General features: G+C 40.4%; 1 protein-coding gene across 1 annotated transcript in view; it reads left to right on the plus strand.

The window, feature by feature from the left end:
* nrg2a (neuregulin 2a) overlaps positions 1–11889 on the plus strand; it is a 90248-nt gene that overhangs the window by 73309 nt on the left and 5050 nt on the right. The window contains exons 5-10 of the mRNA XM_086057886.1: positions 3174–3232; positions 8362–8385; positions 9944–10046; positions 10125–10248; positions 11232–11359; positions 11442–11663. Coding sequence (XP_085914012.1) covers positions 3174–3232; positions 8362–8385; positions 9944–10046; positions 10125–10248; positions 11232–11359; positions 11442–11663 — 660 coding nt within the window. The remainder of the gene's footprint in view (positions 1–3173; positions 3233–8361; positions 8386–9943; positions 10047–10124; positions 10249–11231; positions 11360–11441; positions 11664–11889) is intronic.

The following is an 11889-nucleotide window of genomic DNA, read 5'->3' on the forward strand; positions in this document are numbered from 1 at the left end:
CTTGCAACACAAACGATGCACTCCCCTCTTTGTCATGGCAGTTAAATATCGGGTTGCATGCTCCGTTGCACCATATGCCACTATATCACCACGACTTAGGCCTTGTGTGATGCGGGAGCGGCAACGCTGGCGCAGCTTCAGCGGCCCAGTTGGCCCCCGCGAAGGAAGAGAGCGCTCGACGAGCAATGCGGATACGGCCGCAACAGCCGTTCAATACGCTATGCACAAATTGGAGGCAGCAATAACTCAATTGCTGTAGCTAATTCACTCACGGCCCCGGGGCATGGCTCCAGAAGAGTTGGATAATGCAGTGAAGGCCCGCGGGGGATTTGTTGCCCCCACAGCCATCTCATTCAATATAGGCCAGGCATCAGTGGGTATTACTCACTGGCTAAACAAGTGGTGCAGACAGCTCGGCCTGCGTTTATGCCCCACTCATTCACTCATGTGGACAAACGTTTTCAAAGGGGAGCAAAGGTTGACACGTGATCCATGAGTGAACCATTGGTTCGCTTGTTTTCACCTTAAAAATGGAGTGCAAATTGGTGTTTGGAATAACATTAAATGGGGGACACTCACTGGACACTTGGTTAGGAACCCCTTCACAAGAAAAAGCACAATATTTGCTATTTGTTGGTCAGTCATAATAATGACTGAATATAAAAATTAAATAAATAACACATAACAGGTGCTCTTTAAATTTTGCGTGCAAATTTTTGGGATAAAAAGCCTTTTTAAATAAGCGATTAATCGTAATTAATCAAAATTATAAGATGTGATTCATATGATTAAAAATGTAATCGTTTGACAGCTTTAATATATATATAGCTTCAATTTACTATTTAATTTAACATTCATTCCAAGATTTTGCTCAAGTAAATATCTGTTAAAAGAAAAAAGTAGAAGCAGAAGTAGACAAATGTGATTGATCGCGATTAATCGCGATTAATTATGGAACATTGTGCGATTAATTGGTTTACAAATTTTTAATCATTTGACAGCGCTTGTGTTTATATTTGTAGACTTGGGGCCTATCACTTTTTTTTTGCTAAACACAATTAATCTCCCCATCATATTTATACGTGCTTTTGTTCAAAACAACGTGTTAGTTGCTCTAATCAAAGCGTGATAATAGAGTACGCAGCTGCACTGAACGCCGATATTTATTCGATTATGCAGTTCCACTTCTGCCGTTTTTACGCCAACTTCCCGTCATCTCATCAGTCAGGGTGAATAATTAAATGTTGAACATTATGTTTCTCCCGGGAGGCGTTGTGTGAAACCAGTAAATCGCTCGGCGGTGACCTTTTGTTGGACTGCCGCTCTCGTTGTGAATCCAAGCGGAATGTTGGTGCTCCTAAAAGAGCAACTGCTCATCCTAACGGGACTTTAATGAGGAAATACGGCTCGGGCCAAACACACGTGGTGGTGATGATGAAGTGTGGAGTTATTTTAACATACGTCTGATTGTCAAAAAAAAGGCACTTTACATGCGTGCAAGCAGTGTTAAACACTTTTAAACTTCCTTTGGAAACACGTTTCCGTGTTTTAATATTTTTCCCGAGCTTGAAATATGCCGGCGTTTAGAATTCATCACACAACTCAACCTTTAAGCCCCGAACTGATATCCAGAGAGTAATAGGCATTAGCCCTCATTACGTTTTGCTGCACAGGCTTCCAATTGATGTATTGATTAGCTCCAAAGCGCTGCAATGATCTCTCTTTTCTCTCTTTGCCCTTTAGGCCGAAAAGAGAAGTGGGCTTTCGTCTTTAAGAGCGATTTAGGACAAGCCTGCATCACCTTTTGTATCATAATTTCATCGAATATTATTGACTTTTTACATCCACCAAAAATGTGCTTATCATTTCTTATTAGTGTGCAACTTACAGTTGAGAATTTTATTTGTAAATTAACCTGCTTGTTTTTCAGATTCTTCCACACGTTTATTTATTCGCAGGTTTTTATTTTTTTTATTATGAATCCACACACTGATGACTTAATGGTGACAATATATTTGTTATTTATTTTGAATGACATTTTGCAATTTTGTGTCAAGGTAAGGGAATCTAACATGGATTTGGCAACTAACCTGGGAAATCCCGCCTTGACATTTCTGTCAAATTGCATCACATCAGGTTTAATATGTTGTGCTTGTACTGTAGCTAAAAGGAGGTCAAATTTCAACCCGATCCAGATTTCCTTCTGGATCCAATGGAACCAAATGTTAATACACTCATTGAGTTCACAGATGAAAAATGTTGAAACTTTGACTGGAGTATTTTTTAATGTCATTTTTTGAGGGCTCGTTCTATGGTTGCACAATTTCACATGCATGGTGGGCTGCGTCAGTTTTTTTTTTTTTAAGTCATTGTTTGTTTGTTTTTAAAGAACTTCCTAGTAGTTCCTCTTTTATTTCATTTATACAATTGGAGTAATGTTGACTTTACTTAACATTCTTATGATAATTTCCATTTTAATGTTAGCAAATGTTTTTACTTTCCCTGACAAGACACAATTGAGAGTAAAGTCAACATTCATTAACCAACCCATCAGTTACATTCAAACTGATGTAACGCTTGTATGTGTTAATTCCTATATTTTTCCACATTTCAACTCGAAGTGCGTCCAAGTTCACCTCTCTGTGTTTTTCCCTGCCCGTAACGCTTGTGTGCTCCTTCCCAGATGTCCTGACGGATACTTTGGCCCGCGATGCTCAAAGACCGAACCTCTGCGGTTGCACATGCCCAATCCTTTCAAAAGTATGTTCACTTGATATGAGCAGCTGAGAACAGAGACACAGTTGTCACAGGATTACCTCTGTGGACTCCCGCCGAAACACCCCCCCCCCCCCCCCTTCTTCCTCCCACGCTACTCCTCCGCACACCCGCCAACACGCGGCCCTCTTCTTCTGTCTCTACACCCCCCCCCCCCCCTTTCTCAGGTCAACGTGCACCGGGCCGTGCACAGTGGTGTCACCCATGGGAACGCTCGGCCTCTGCTGTCCATTACTCGAGCTGTTGGTCTAATTTTCTGCCTCTCTCTCTCTTTCTCTCCCCCCCCCCCCTCCTCCCCCCCCCCCACCACACCCTCATTCTTGCGCACTCTGGCTCATCCACCGCCCTTCCTCCTCCTCCTCCTCCTCCTCTTCCTCCCTCTTTTTTGTGGCTTTCAGGTGTCCGAATGACTTTACTGGTGATCGGTGTCAAACCTACGTTATGGCACGTTTCTACCGTATGTCAACTTTCTCTTCTGTCAGACTGCCCTCGAGTCACATGTGCATGCGCAGACGCGATATTAATCTCCTTGTAATGTCGCGTGTCGCCTGTCCAGACTCATAGACCTTCGTTTTGCATATCAGAATGACCGCAATGCTGCTAGTTTGTGGGCGATGCGTCGACGTGGGCTTTTAGTGAAAAGTCAGCTAAAAAATAACAGCTAACAACAAGCTGCTAATAATGCTTGCTCATGTTACGTGGCAATCGTACGCATGTTTAGCCGCGTTTCCACCAAGCAGTGCAGTTCGGTTTAGTTTGGCTTAGGCAGCATCATGCCTTCATTTAAAATGAAGGAGTGAAGTGGAAAGCCACCGCATCAAATCTCTTTCCTTTACATGCCATTTGTCGCAGTAAAGGAATCACAGAGTGGTTTGTTTACATTTTTAAAATATAAAGTCAAAACACGGCTATCGCCACTGAACTGTAACGCTTGGTTGGAAATGTGTTTTGTTGTTGTCGTTGTTGTCATTGTTGTTGGTTGACGTCAACTGTCAGTATTAACATAACATATGATTGCAAGAATATGTTGCATGCGTCCCCGCTCGTCCAAACTTGGCATTCTGATTAATATTGCGCTTTTGGAATATGAGTTAAGCAGCAAAATCCAGCCGTTTTTATCCATCTCAGGGGGCGGCCATTTTGCCACTTACTGTCAACTGAAAATCTAAATGACATCACAGTTGCTCAGGCTCAGGTAATGACCAATCACAGCACACCTGTTTTTTGTGAAGGGTCATGTGATGTTCACAAGCCGTGCCGGGATTGGTCGTTATCGAGCCCTGAGCAACTGTGTTGTCATTTTCAGTGGACAACAATTGTTAAAATGGCCGCCGCCTGAGATGGATCAAAACGGGTGTATTTTGCAGCTTTATTCATAATCCACGAATGCAGTGTTAATCAGAATATAGTTTTTAGAGTAGTGGGACTGTATACAACATATTGTAAAGAATTTTTGGGTTGACTTCCGTTTTAACTTGCGTCACAAACACAAAATTTCATTTCATTTGAACTTGCATAATAAATAGGACAACTAAATTCTATGAAACTTTGTAGTTTGGTGAGCATCTGGGCAAAAAAAGTGCAGATCGATGAACTATTTTTATTTTATTTGATATTGATAATGGCACCACTTGTTCTGTATCATCTTCCATGAACCAGAAAGTAGCCTTCAAACCAATAAACAGACTTTAAGATGCAATATTTTATGTTACTTCTTAAGATTTCTGTCGGTGCTTTACCTCGTACCATGCAAGTTATTGATATAATGGTGACGTAATACTTCAGTTGGTTCTAAAAATCCCAGTCTGTGATTTTTATCGAGATTGGTTCTGTCATGGTTCCCCCACAACCTTTTCTAAATATAAAACAATTCGCTTTGGCATGATGCGACTGCTGTCAGGCAAGACGAGAAACATAAAACAGATGGTGGTACGGACTGTTGAGCGCAATCTCTCATGACGGTCCGATTACTGAACAGAAAGTCAAAAGTATTAACGAAAATATTATGACATCTTTAGATTGAAGTAAATCATTTTAAACTGGCTCGACTGAAGCAGTCGAAGGCCGTGTTCACATAAGTCTGCAACTTTCTTCCAACATTTACTTTAGAACATTTTGCAAGATGCATTTGATGACGTTGCACGCACGAACACACACACACACACACACACATGGACAAGACAATAACTGCTCCCTCAGATGTCCTCACATGCCGTATTACAAAAAAGAAAAAAGAAAGACACTTGTGTCAGATTGTGTAGTTGGGTCAATTTGACCCAACTTTGAGTCATTTTTTATAAAACAACACAGAAAGTTGGGTCAGATAGTCTATTTAGGTCAGTTTGACCTGCCTTTGGGCCAGAAATTGGATCTATAAAAAAATAACTTGGGTCAATTGGATCCAAAGTTCTGGTTGTTTTTTTTGTTTTTGTTTTTTCATCAAAACAAAAACAAAAAATGGGTCATTCTTTATCAAACAACTTGGTCAGGTCCTCTACTTGGGTTAATTTGACCCAACTGTGGGTAAAACAATTGTCTCATATTGTATAAAACAACCCAGAAGGTTGGGTCAGATTGTCTCATTGGGTCAATTTGCCCCAACTTTCTGGCTCGTTTTGCAAAAAGAAAAAAGAAAGACACTTGTGTCAGATTGTGTAGTTGGGTCAATTTGACCCAACTACACAAAAAATGGGTAAAAAAAAAAAAAAAAAGGTAATTTTGTATAAAACAACTCAGAAAGTGGATCAATCCATTTTTGATCCATAATTGGGTTACTTTTCAAATAATGTCAGATTTCAGTCGACTCATTTTAGGGCAGCACGCTGCGCTAGTGGTTAGCATGTCTTCCTCAAAGTTTTGAGGTTGTCTGTATAGTTATAGGTTTTGTTACTCCAGCTTCCTCCCACACTCCAAAAGTGCATGTTAGGCTACTTAAGCCTATTAGATGGCCATTGGAACGTGAATGGTTTGTCTACGTATCTTATCAATCAAAGTAGCATATTTAGCATATTTATAAATAGAATATTCCTGAATTTTCAATATATCTGCCCTGCGATTGGCTGGCAACCAGTACAGAGTTTACCCCGCCTACTGCCCGAAGACAGCTGGGATAGGCTCCAGCAACCCCCGCGACCCTTGTGAGGACAAGCGGTACAGAAAATGGATGGATAAATAGAATATTCCTGAATTTTCAACATATCTATTCCACATGCTCCAAAAGAGTGACTTATCAACGCAGTCTTCTCATTACAAGCCATTAGATTTGATTGCTGGAAAAATGTGTGCGCTATATAACCACGTCATGTTGCGTATCGCAAGATTTAAGACCGTATTACTGCTTTTCACTGCAGTTCGGAACAAAGCCAAGAATTTATGTCTTGGATTACAAAAAAAAAAAGGATCAGCTGCTATTTTACTCTACATTTGTCAATGCCATGTCCTCAACATGCCCATGTGGCTTCAATTCACTGACATCGCAGTTTGCCGTTGCTCTCCGAGGTGCTCGAAAGTGACCATTTGTTTGGTTCTTGTTCACATTTGTTCTTTTGCTGGGGTAAATGTAGCACTCTCTCATTTTTTGGCAGAAAAAAAAACGTGGTGTGTGGGAGAAAGCAGCTCTCTGCATTCAATTTAACTTTGCTGCAGCTGTGCGACGGCATCAAGGACAGAATTTATCTCTGGTTCTCATCCAACTGCGTGAACACGTTCCAAGTTTTTTGCAATTATTTTTTTTTTGAGCTTGAGAGAGCCCTTTTTGGACATGTATTATAATGGAGCCTTAAGAATAATAGTTGATATCCTTCTGCGTTAAAAGTTGCCATGAGAGGACACCACCTTCCTACCTCATTTTTACAATATGAGCTCACAAAGAAAAAGCCAGCATTTAATCAATATTATTACAAAGATGACTATTAACCTGTGGTTCTTCAAACATGCTGATCCACACTAAAAATCCGACTCTTGGAGAAAGTCACATTCAAACATGATGGATGTAGCGATTAGCCTCCCAAGTGAACTTTAAGACACTGTTGATATTTCACATTTTCCACTCTCAATTATGACAATAAATCACTTTTTTTTTTTTCTGCCGGTGAGTGCGCAGCCAACAGGCAAACACAGGCACATGCGCGCACGCACATCCATTCCGCACTTAAAGACCTGCTTCCTGCAGGGGCGCCACCCATCCCCTGGAGATACTGGAGCCCATAGAGCAGGAGGATGGCTTCTGCTCCTCACGGCTTAACAAAAGCGTGTTGTCCTAAGAACAGCTGGGACTTGCTTACACACTCAGTTAAGCCAGAGATATAAACTTAAAAAAAAAAAAAGAAGCGAGTTATAAACTGGGTTGGTCGGTGCAGTCCTTGACATAACTGTAATTGTTCCGATTCACGCTGATTGTTTCAATTATGTCGTGATATCCTTGTTTAAACCTGGCTCTTCAAGCCATGGGTTTGTATGGAAACACAACATTTTATTATTATTATTTTTTTTAAACAAAGCTGGCAAGTCATGTTTACATCACGTATATGACTTAATATTTGGTCATGGAAAGTATCAACAATTACTCCACAACATAAACCATTTATGATACATTTAAAGAGGAAGTCAACCTCATTTTTTTCTTTACAATAATGTCCTATACTGTTCTAATCACAGTATTCTAATTAATAATCTACCCATTTTTAGCCATGTCAGGGGGCGGCCATTTTGCCACTTGTTTTCGACTGAAAATGACACCATCACGATGCTTAAGTCAAGAAGCGACCAATCACTTGTTTTCTGAAGCTGAGCCGTGATTGGTTATTACCTGTGCTTTGAGCAACGGTGATGTCGTTTTCAGTTGACAGCAAGTGGCAAAATGGCCGCCACCTGAGATGGATAAAAAATGAGTGGATTTTGCTGTTTAAATCATATTAAACAGATGCAATATTCATCAGAATGCCATGTTTAGACTATCATTAATGAATATGCAGTTATTACATATTTTGAAACTAATCAACTTATAATTATCACTCATTAAAGAGGAAGTCAAGTCAAAAACAGACTTTGCAATAATTTGTCACTCACTAGTCTATCTATCGAAACACGGCATTTCCTTTTACTATTGCGTTTGTGGAATATGAATAAAGCTAAATCAGCCATTTTGCCATTAGGCATTGTGATGTAAATTTCAGTCAATAGTAAGTGGCAAAATGGCCGCCCCTTGAGATGGATAAAAATGATTTGATTTTGCTGCTTAACTCATATTCCACAAACACAATATTACTCAGAATAGCGTGTTTAGACTTGTGGGGACACAGACGACGAAGGTTTTGGGGTTGACGTCCTCTTTAAGAGGATATGATGAAAAGCAATAGGCTTAATGATCAGATCTTGTTTGTGTTTGCGTGTTGCATGCTGCCTGTGTGATGCCCATCGTGAAATGTTGCTAACAATGTCCGACTGTTACTAAGTCAAATTAGTGTTCACTTTTTTTGGTGTCTGTTTGCCCCACTATATGTTAGCAGGTGCCTCTTTCATAATCTACTCTTTTGTTTCTCTTTTTTTGTTGTATTTCTTCCAACTGTCAACTTTCTGCCATGGCAGATCATCTTGGGATTGAATTTATGGGTATGGAACAATCCAATTTTGATTCTCAGTCCTGCATAGATACTAAAACCAAAACAAAAATATTTCATTTTGACATGCATCCGTTCCATCTGTGGTGTGACCTGTGAATCATGCCGCCCCCTCATTTAACCAATCAGCCCCCCCCCCCCCCAAACCCCCACCCACCCCTCGGTGAATCGTCACTCGTTAGAGTGTAGAAACCCTGCAACTGATTCTCCATCAAACATGATTAACATGGATGTCATCACCTGCACCTCGAGTCCAAAGTCTGACTCACATCAGCGCCTACTCCTTCTTTTGTTTCCTCATTCCATCTTTAACAAGCATGATATCTCATGTTTGTAGCTTCCAGATGCCTTTCAACTCGAGCCTGCTTTTTCTTTGCATATGCCTTCTCTTTCGTATCCTTCTAGAGATTTAGTACCTGTGCCTTGCCCTCACTCTGTCATAAGTAGCGCTGAAATTTGCCCATGAAGTATAAGAAGTCTGCGCCGTTTGATTTATCTTTCAAGGCGTGGTTGTTGATATGAGCATGCGGTGCTATATTTAGAGCCTACGGTCATGATTTGCTCGTTTGCTGCTATTTCTGTCCTGCTTTTGACAGCTCTCATTTCCGTCAAGCTTTTCCAGAAAAGTGCTTCAGTGCTTTGAGGGTAAAAATGAACACGAGCAAGTGAATGTACGCACCACAAGGCTGCGTTCTCGTGGGAATTAAGCGGGAAATGGTACATAAAAGTTTAGCTTTTTTTTTTCTTCTTTTTTTTATCACATTCAAACTGGCACCTGTACTGGGGCAACACAGCAGACACATCCACGTCAAAATTGAGCAGTAATAAATTCGATAATAAAATGCATATATTTGTGGAGACTGTGGTCAAGTTATATTTTAAAAATGTGCAGAATTTCACATGTTGCTTCATGTTAAAGAATAGAAGGGCTTAATATGAAAAGAAAAATGCACAGAGCTGTCTTACAAATGCAATTGTGCCATCTAGTGGCAGAAAAAAGACCTCAACACAAATCAATATCATACTCGTTAACAGAACAGTGCATCTTTTTTTTTTAAATTTTAACTCAATTTTATATATACATAAACATCTTTTGCGACGCACATTGTCTTCTTACTTTCTGCATGAAATCCTACAGAATCCTGGCGTGAAGAGGCTAAGCCAACATTTTTTTTTAATCATCACTGAAAATAACCCAATTTACCGCAAACACTAAAACTGATATATGTATTATATTAAAAAGAAACATAAAATGTCTCAATGACGTCAATTGGCTTAAAAAAACCTCCATAGGAATTGCACAAATGTAACATGTTTAATATATTATTTATCCTTCCCCCTGAGGAGGGAGTGAGGTCCAACCCTCAAACTCACGCAAACTCTTCTCTGGAAAAGCTCCCACGTTTTAACGTTGTCTTTGTATAAAGTTCATACTCTAGATGTGCGGTTTAAAGATGGAAGCCGCTTATGAAGACACTGGCTGTCTTGTCCCTCTCTGATCTGTGCTACTGTGTGTGTGTGTGTTTGTTTTGATTGCGTGGTGCGGACAGAGGCAGAAGAACTCTACCAGAAGAGAGTCCTGACAATCACGGGTATTTGTGTGGCTCTGTTGGTGGTGGGCATCGTTTGTGTGGTTGCCTACTGTAAAACCAAGTAAGCAAAATGCAACACAAAGTCCTTATCAGCCACGTTTGCGCTTGGTGCAATACCAGATCCAAACTTTCTCAACAGGAAACAAAGAAAGAAGATGCACAATCATCTGAGACAGAACATGTGTCCAGAACACCCCAATCGGAACCTAGCGAACGGACCTAATCACCCAGGACCAGGACCAGAGGAAATCCCCATGGTAGATGTGAGTTTCGGAAGAAATGTTTCTTCAATTTTATGTTCATGCTTTTTATCAGGGAAATGATTGTTTGATCCCAACCATTTATGCCACTCAACTTTTGAATCCTCTTAAAATATTTCATTTGAAGATGATCAAAACATTTTAAAAGATCACGTTTTCACACCTGCTAAAAAATGTAGCGCCTGCTTATGAAGTGTTGAAATTAAGACCTTGACACCTTAGTAGAATCTCATTAGATTTTCCCATGCAGCTCCCTTTTAGAAGGATTATAGTTATATATAATAAGTACTGAAAGACTGAACAGTTGGACAGTTCACCTGCAAAGGTTATAGTACATTTTAGGTTCATCTTGAAATATTTTAGCCAGAGCTGAACTTGTTGTGAGTAGTATATAAGGAAAAAAACGAATATAATTAATGGAACTACATATTAATATTGGGTATGGGCCGAAATAAAATTCTGATGGTATGATAACTGTGAGCAAAATACTACAGGATCAAGGTATTAAAATTGCAGCCCTAATTTTTTTCTTCTTCAGTACTGTAAATAAAAACTGCATTTTAATAAGAAACATGGTAAAGTAAATAAGTGAATGAATAAATAAATAAATAAATAAATAAATGTTAACAATTGTCTTCTGTTTTAATTATTCGTGGACCTTGGGGCTAACTGGTACCCGCTGGCACTATTTTTTTTAAATGTATATATATATATATTTAATCAAAAATCCACTCCCAAAAAAAGAGAAGCTCATTATCAGCGAGAGACAGTAATGGTGGCTTTTTAAAACCACAGTAAACGGTCAAACCGATAATCGGCCCATGCCTAATCAATATGCATCCCCTGACTTTGGGCAAGAGAACGTGTAAATCCTGAACTGGTCTTCAGTCAATTGCAGGATTAAAAAAAAAAAAATACTTCTGGGCTGGTGGATATGCAAATGGCATGTTGCGAAATATTTATAATTTGACTTTATTTTGACCCAGTACATATCAAAGAACATCCCAGCAACTGAACGAGTCATACGGCCTGCGACAGAAGGATCCTTCCCTGCCAGCCACACCTCCTCCAGATCTCACAATTCTTCCACACGCGCCCATTCATCAACTCACAGGTGAGTGTACATCGGGCGCATCGATGCCAAAAGGCTCCAGAAACATCTCCACGTGTGCTTGACGCCGTTTGTGTTGTTTCAGACCCGAGGAACGGACGTGGAGCCTGGAACATTCGGACAGTGTCCTCTCTGACTCACCGGGCATGATGTCATCATCAGTGGGGACCAGTAAATGCAGCAGCCCCGCATGCATGGAGGCAAGGGCCCGGCGGGCTGCACACTGTGCTTACAATGACCCTCATCGGCCGACCCTCCAATACGGGGAGTCCTTTGACTCCCTGGGAGACTCTCCACATAGCGACAGGTGGGATTGAAGCCCCATGTGGCTCATTTTTGGAGGTGAAAAGGGAGAAATGTGTCACATGGTAATGCATTTAGTCATTTCACGTGTGACTTTACATTCTGGGTTGCCAAACAACTGTCAAACAAACACACCGCGTGCATGAATGGCAGTCAAAGCACAAAAAACAAGCGTCCTTATAAATTGTCGTCATCAAACCTGACAAGTCACGTCTTGCATTTTGTGTTTG

This window comes from Leptonotus elevatus, chromosome 16 (genome assembly GCF_054856555.1).
Source record: "Leptonotus elevatus isolate MCC_2025b chromosome 16, RoL_Lele_1.0, whole genome shotgun sequence".
Taxonomy (NCBI): Eukaryota; Metazoa; Chordata; class Actinopteri; order Syngnathiformes; family Syngnathidae; genus Leptonotus; species Leptonotus elevatus.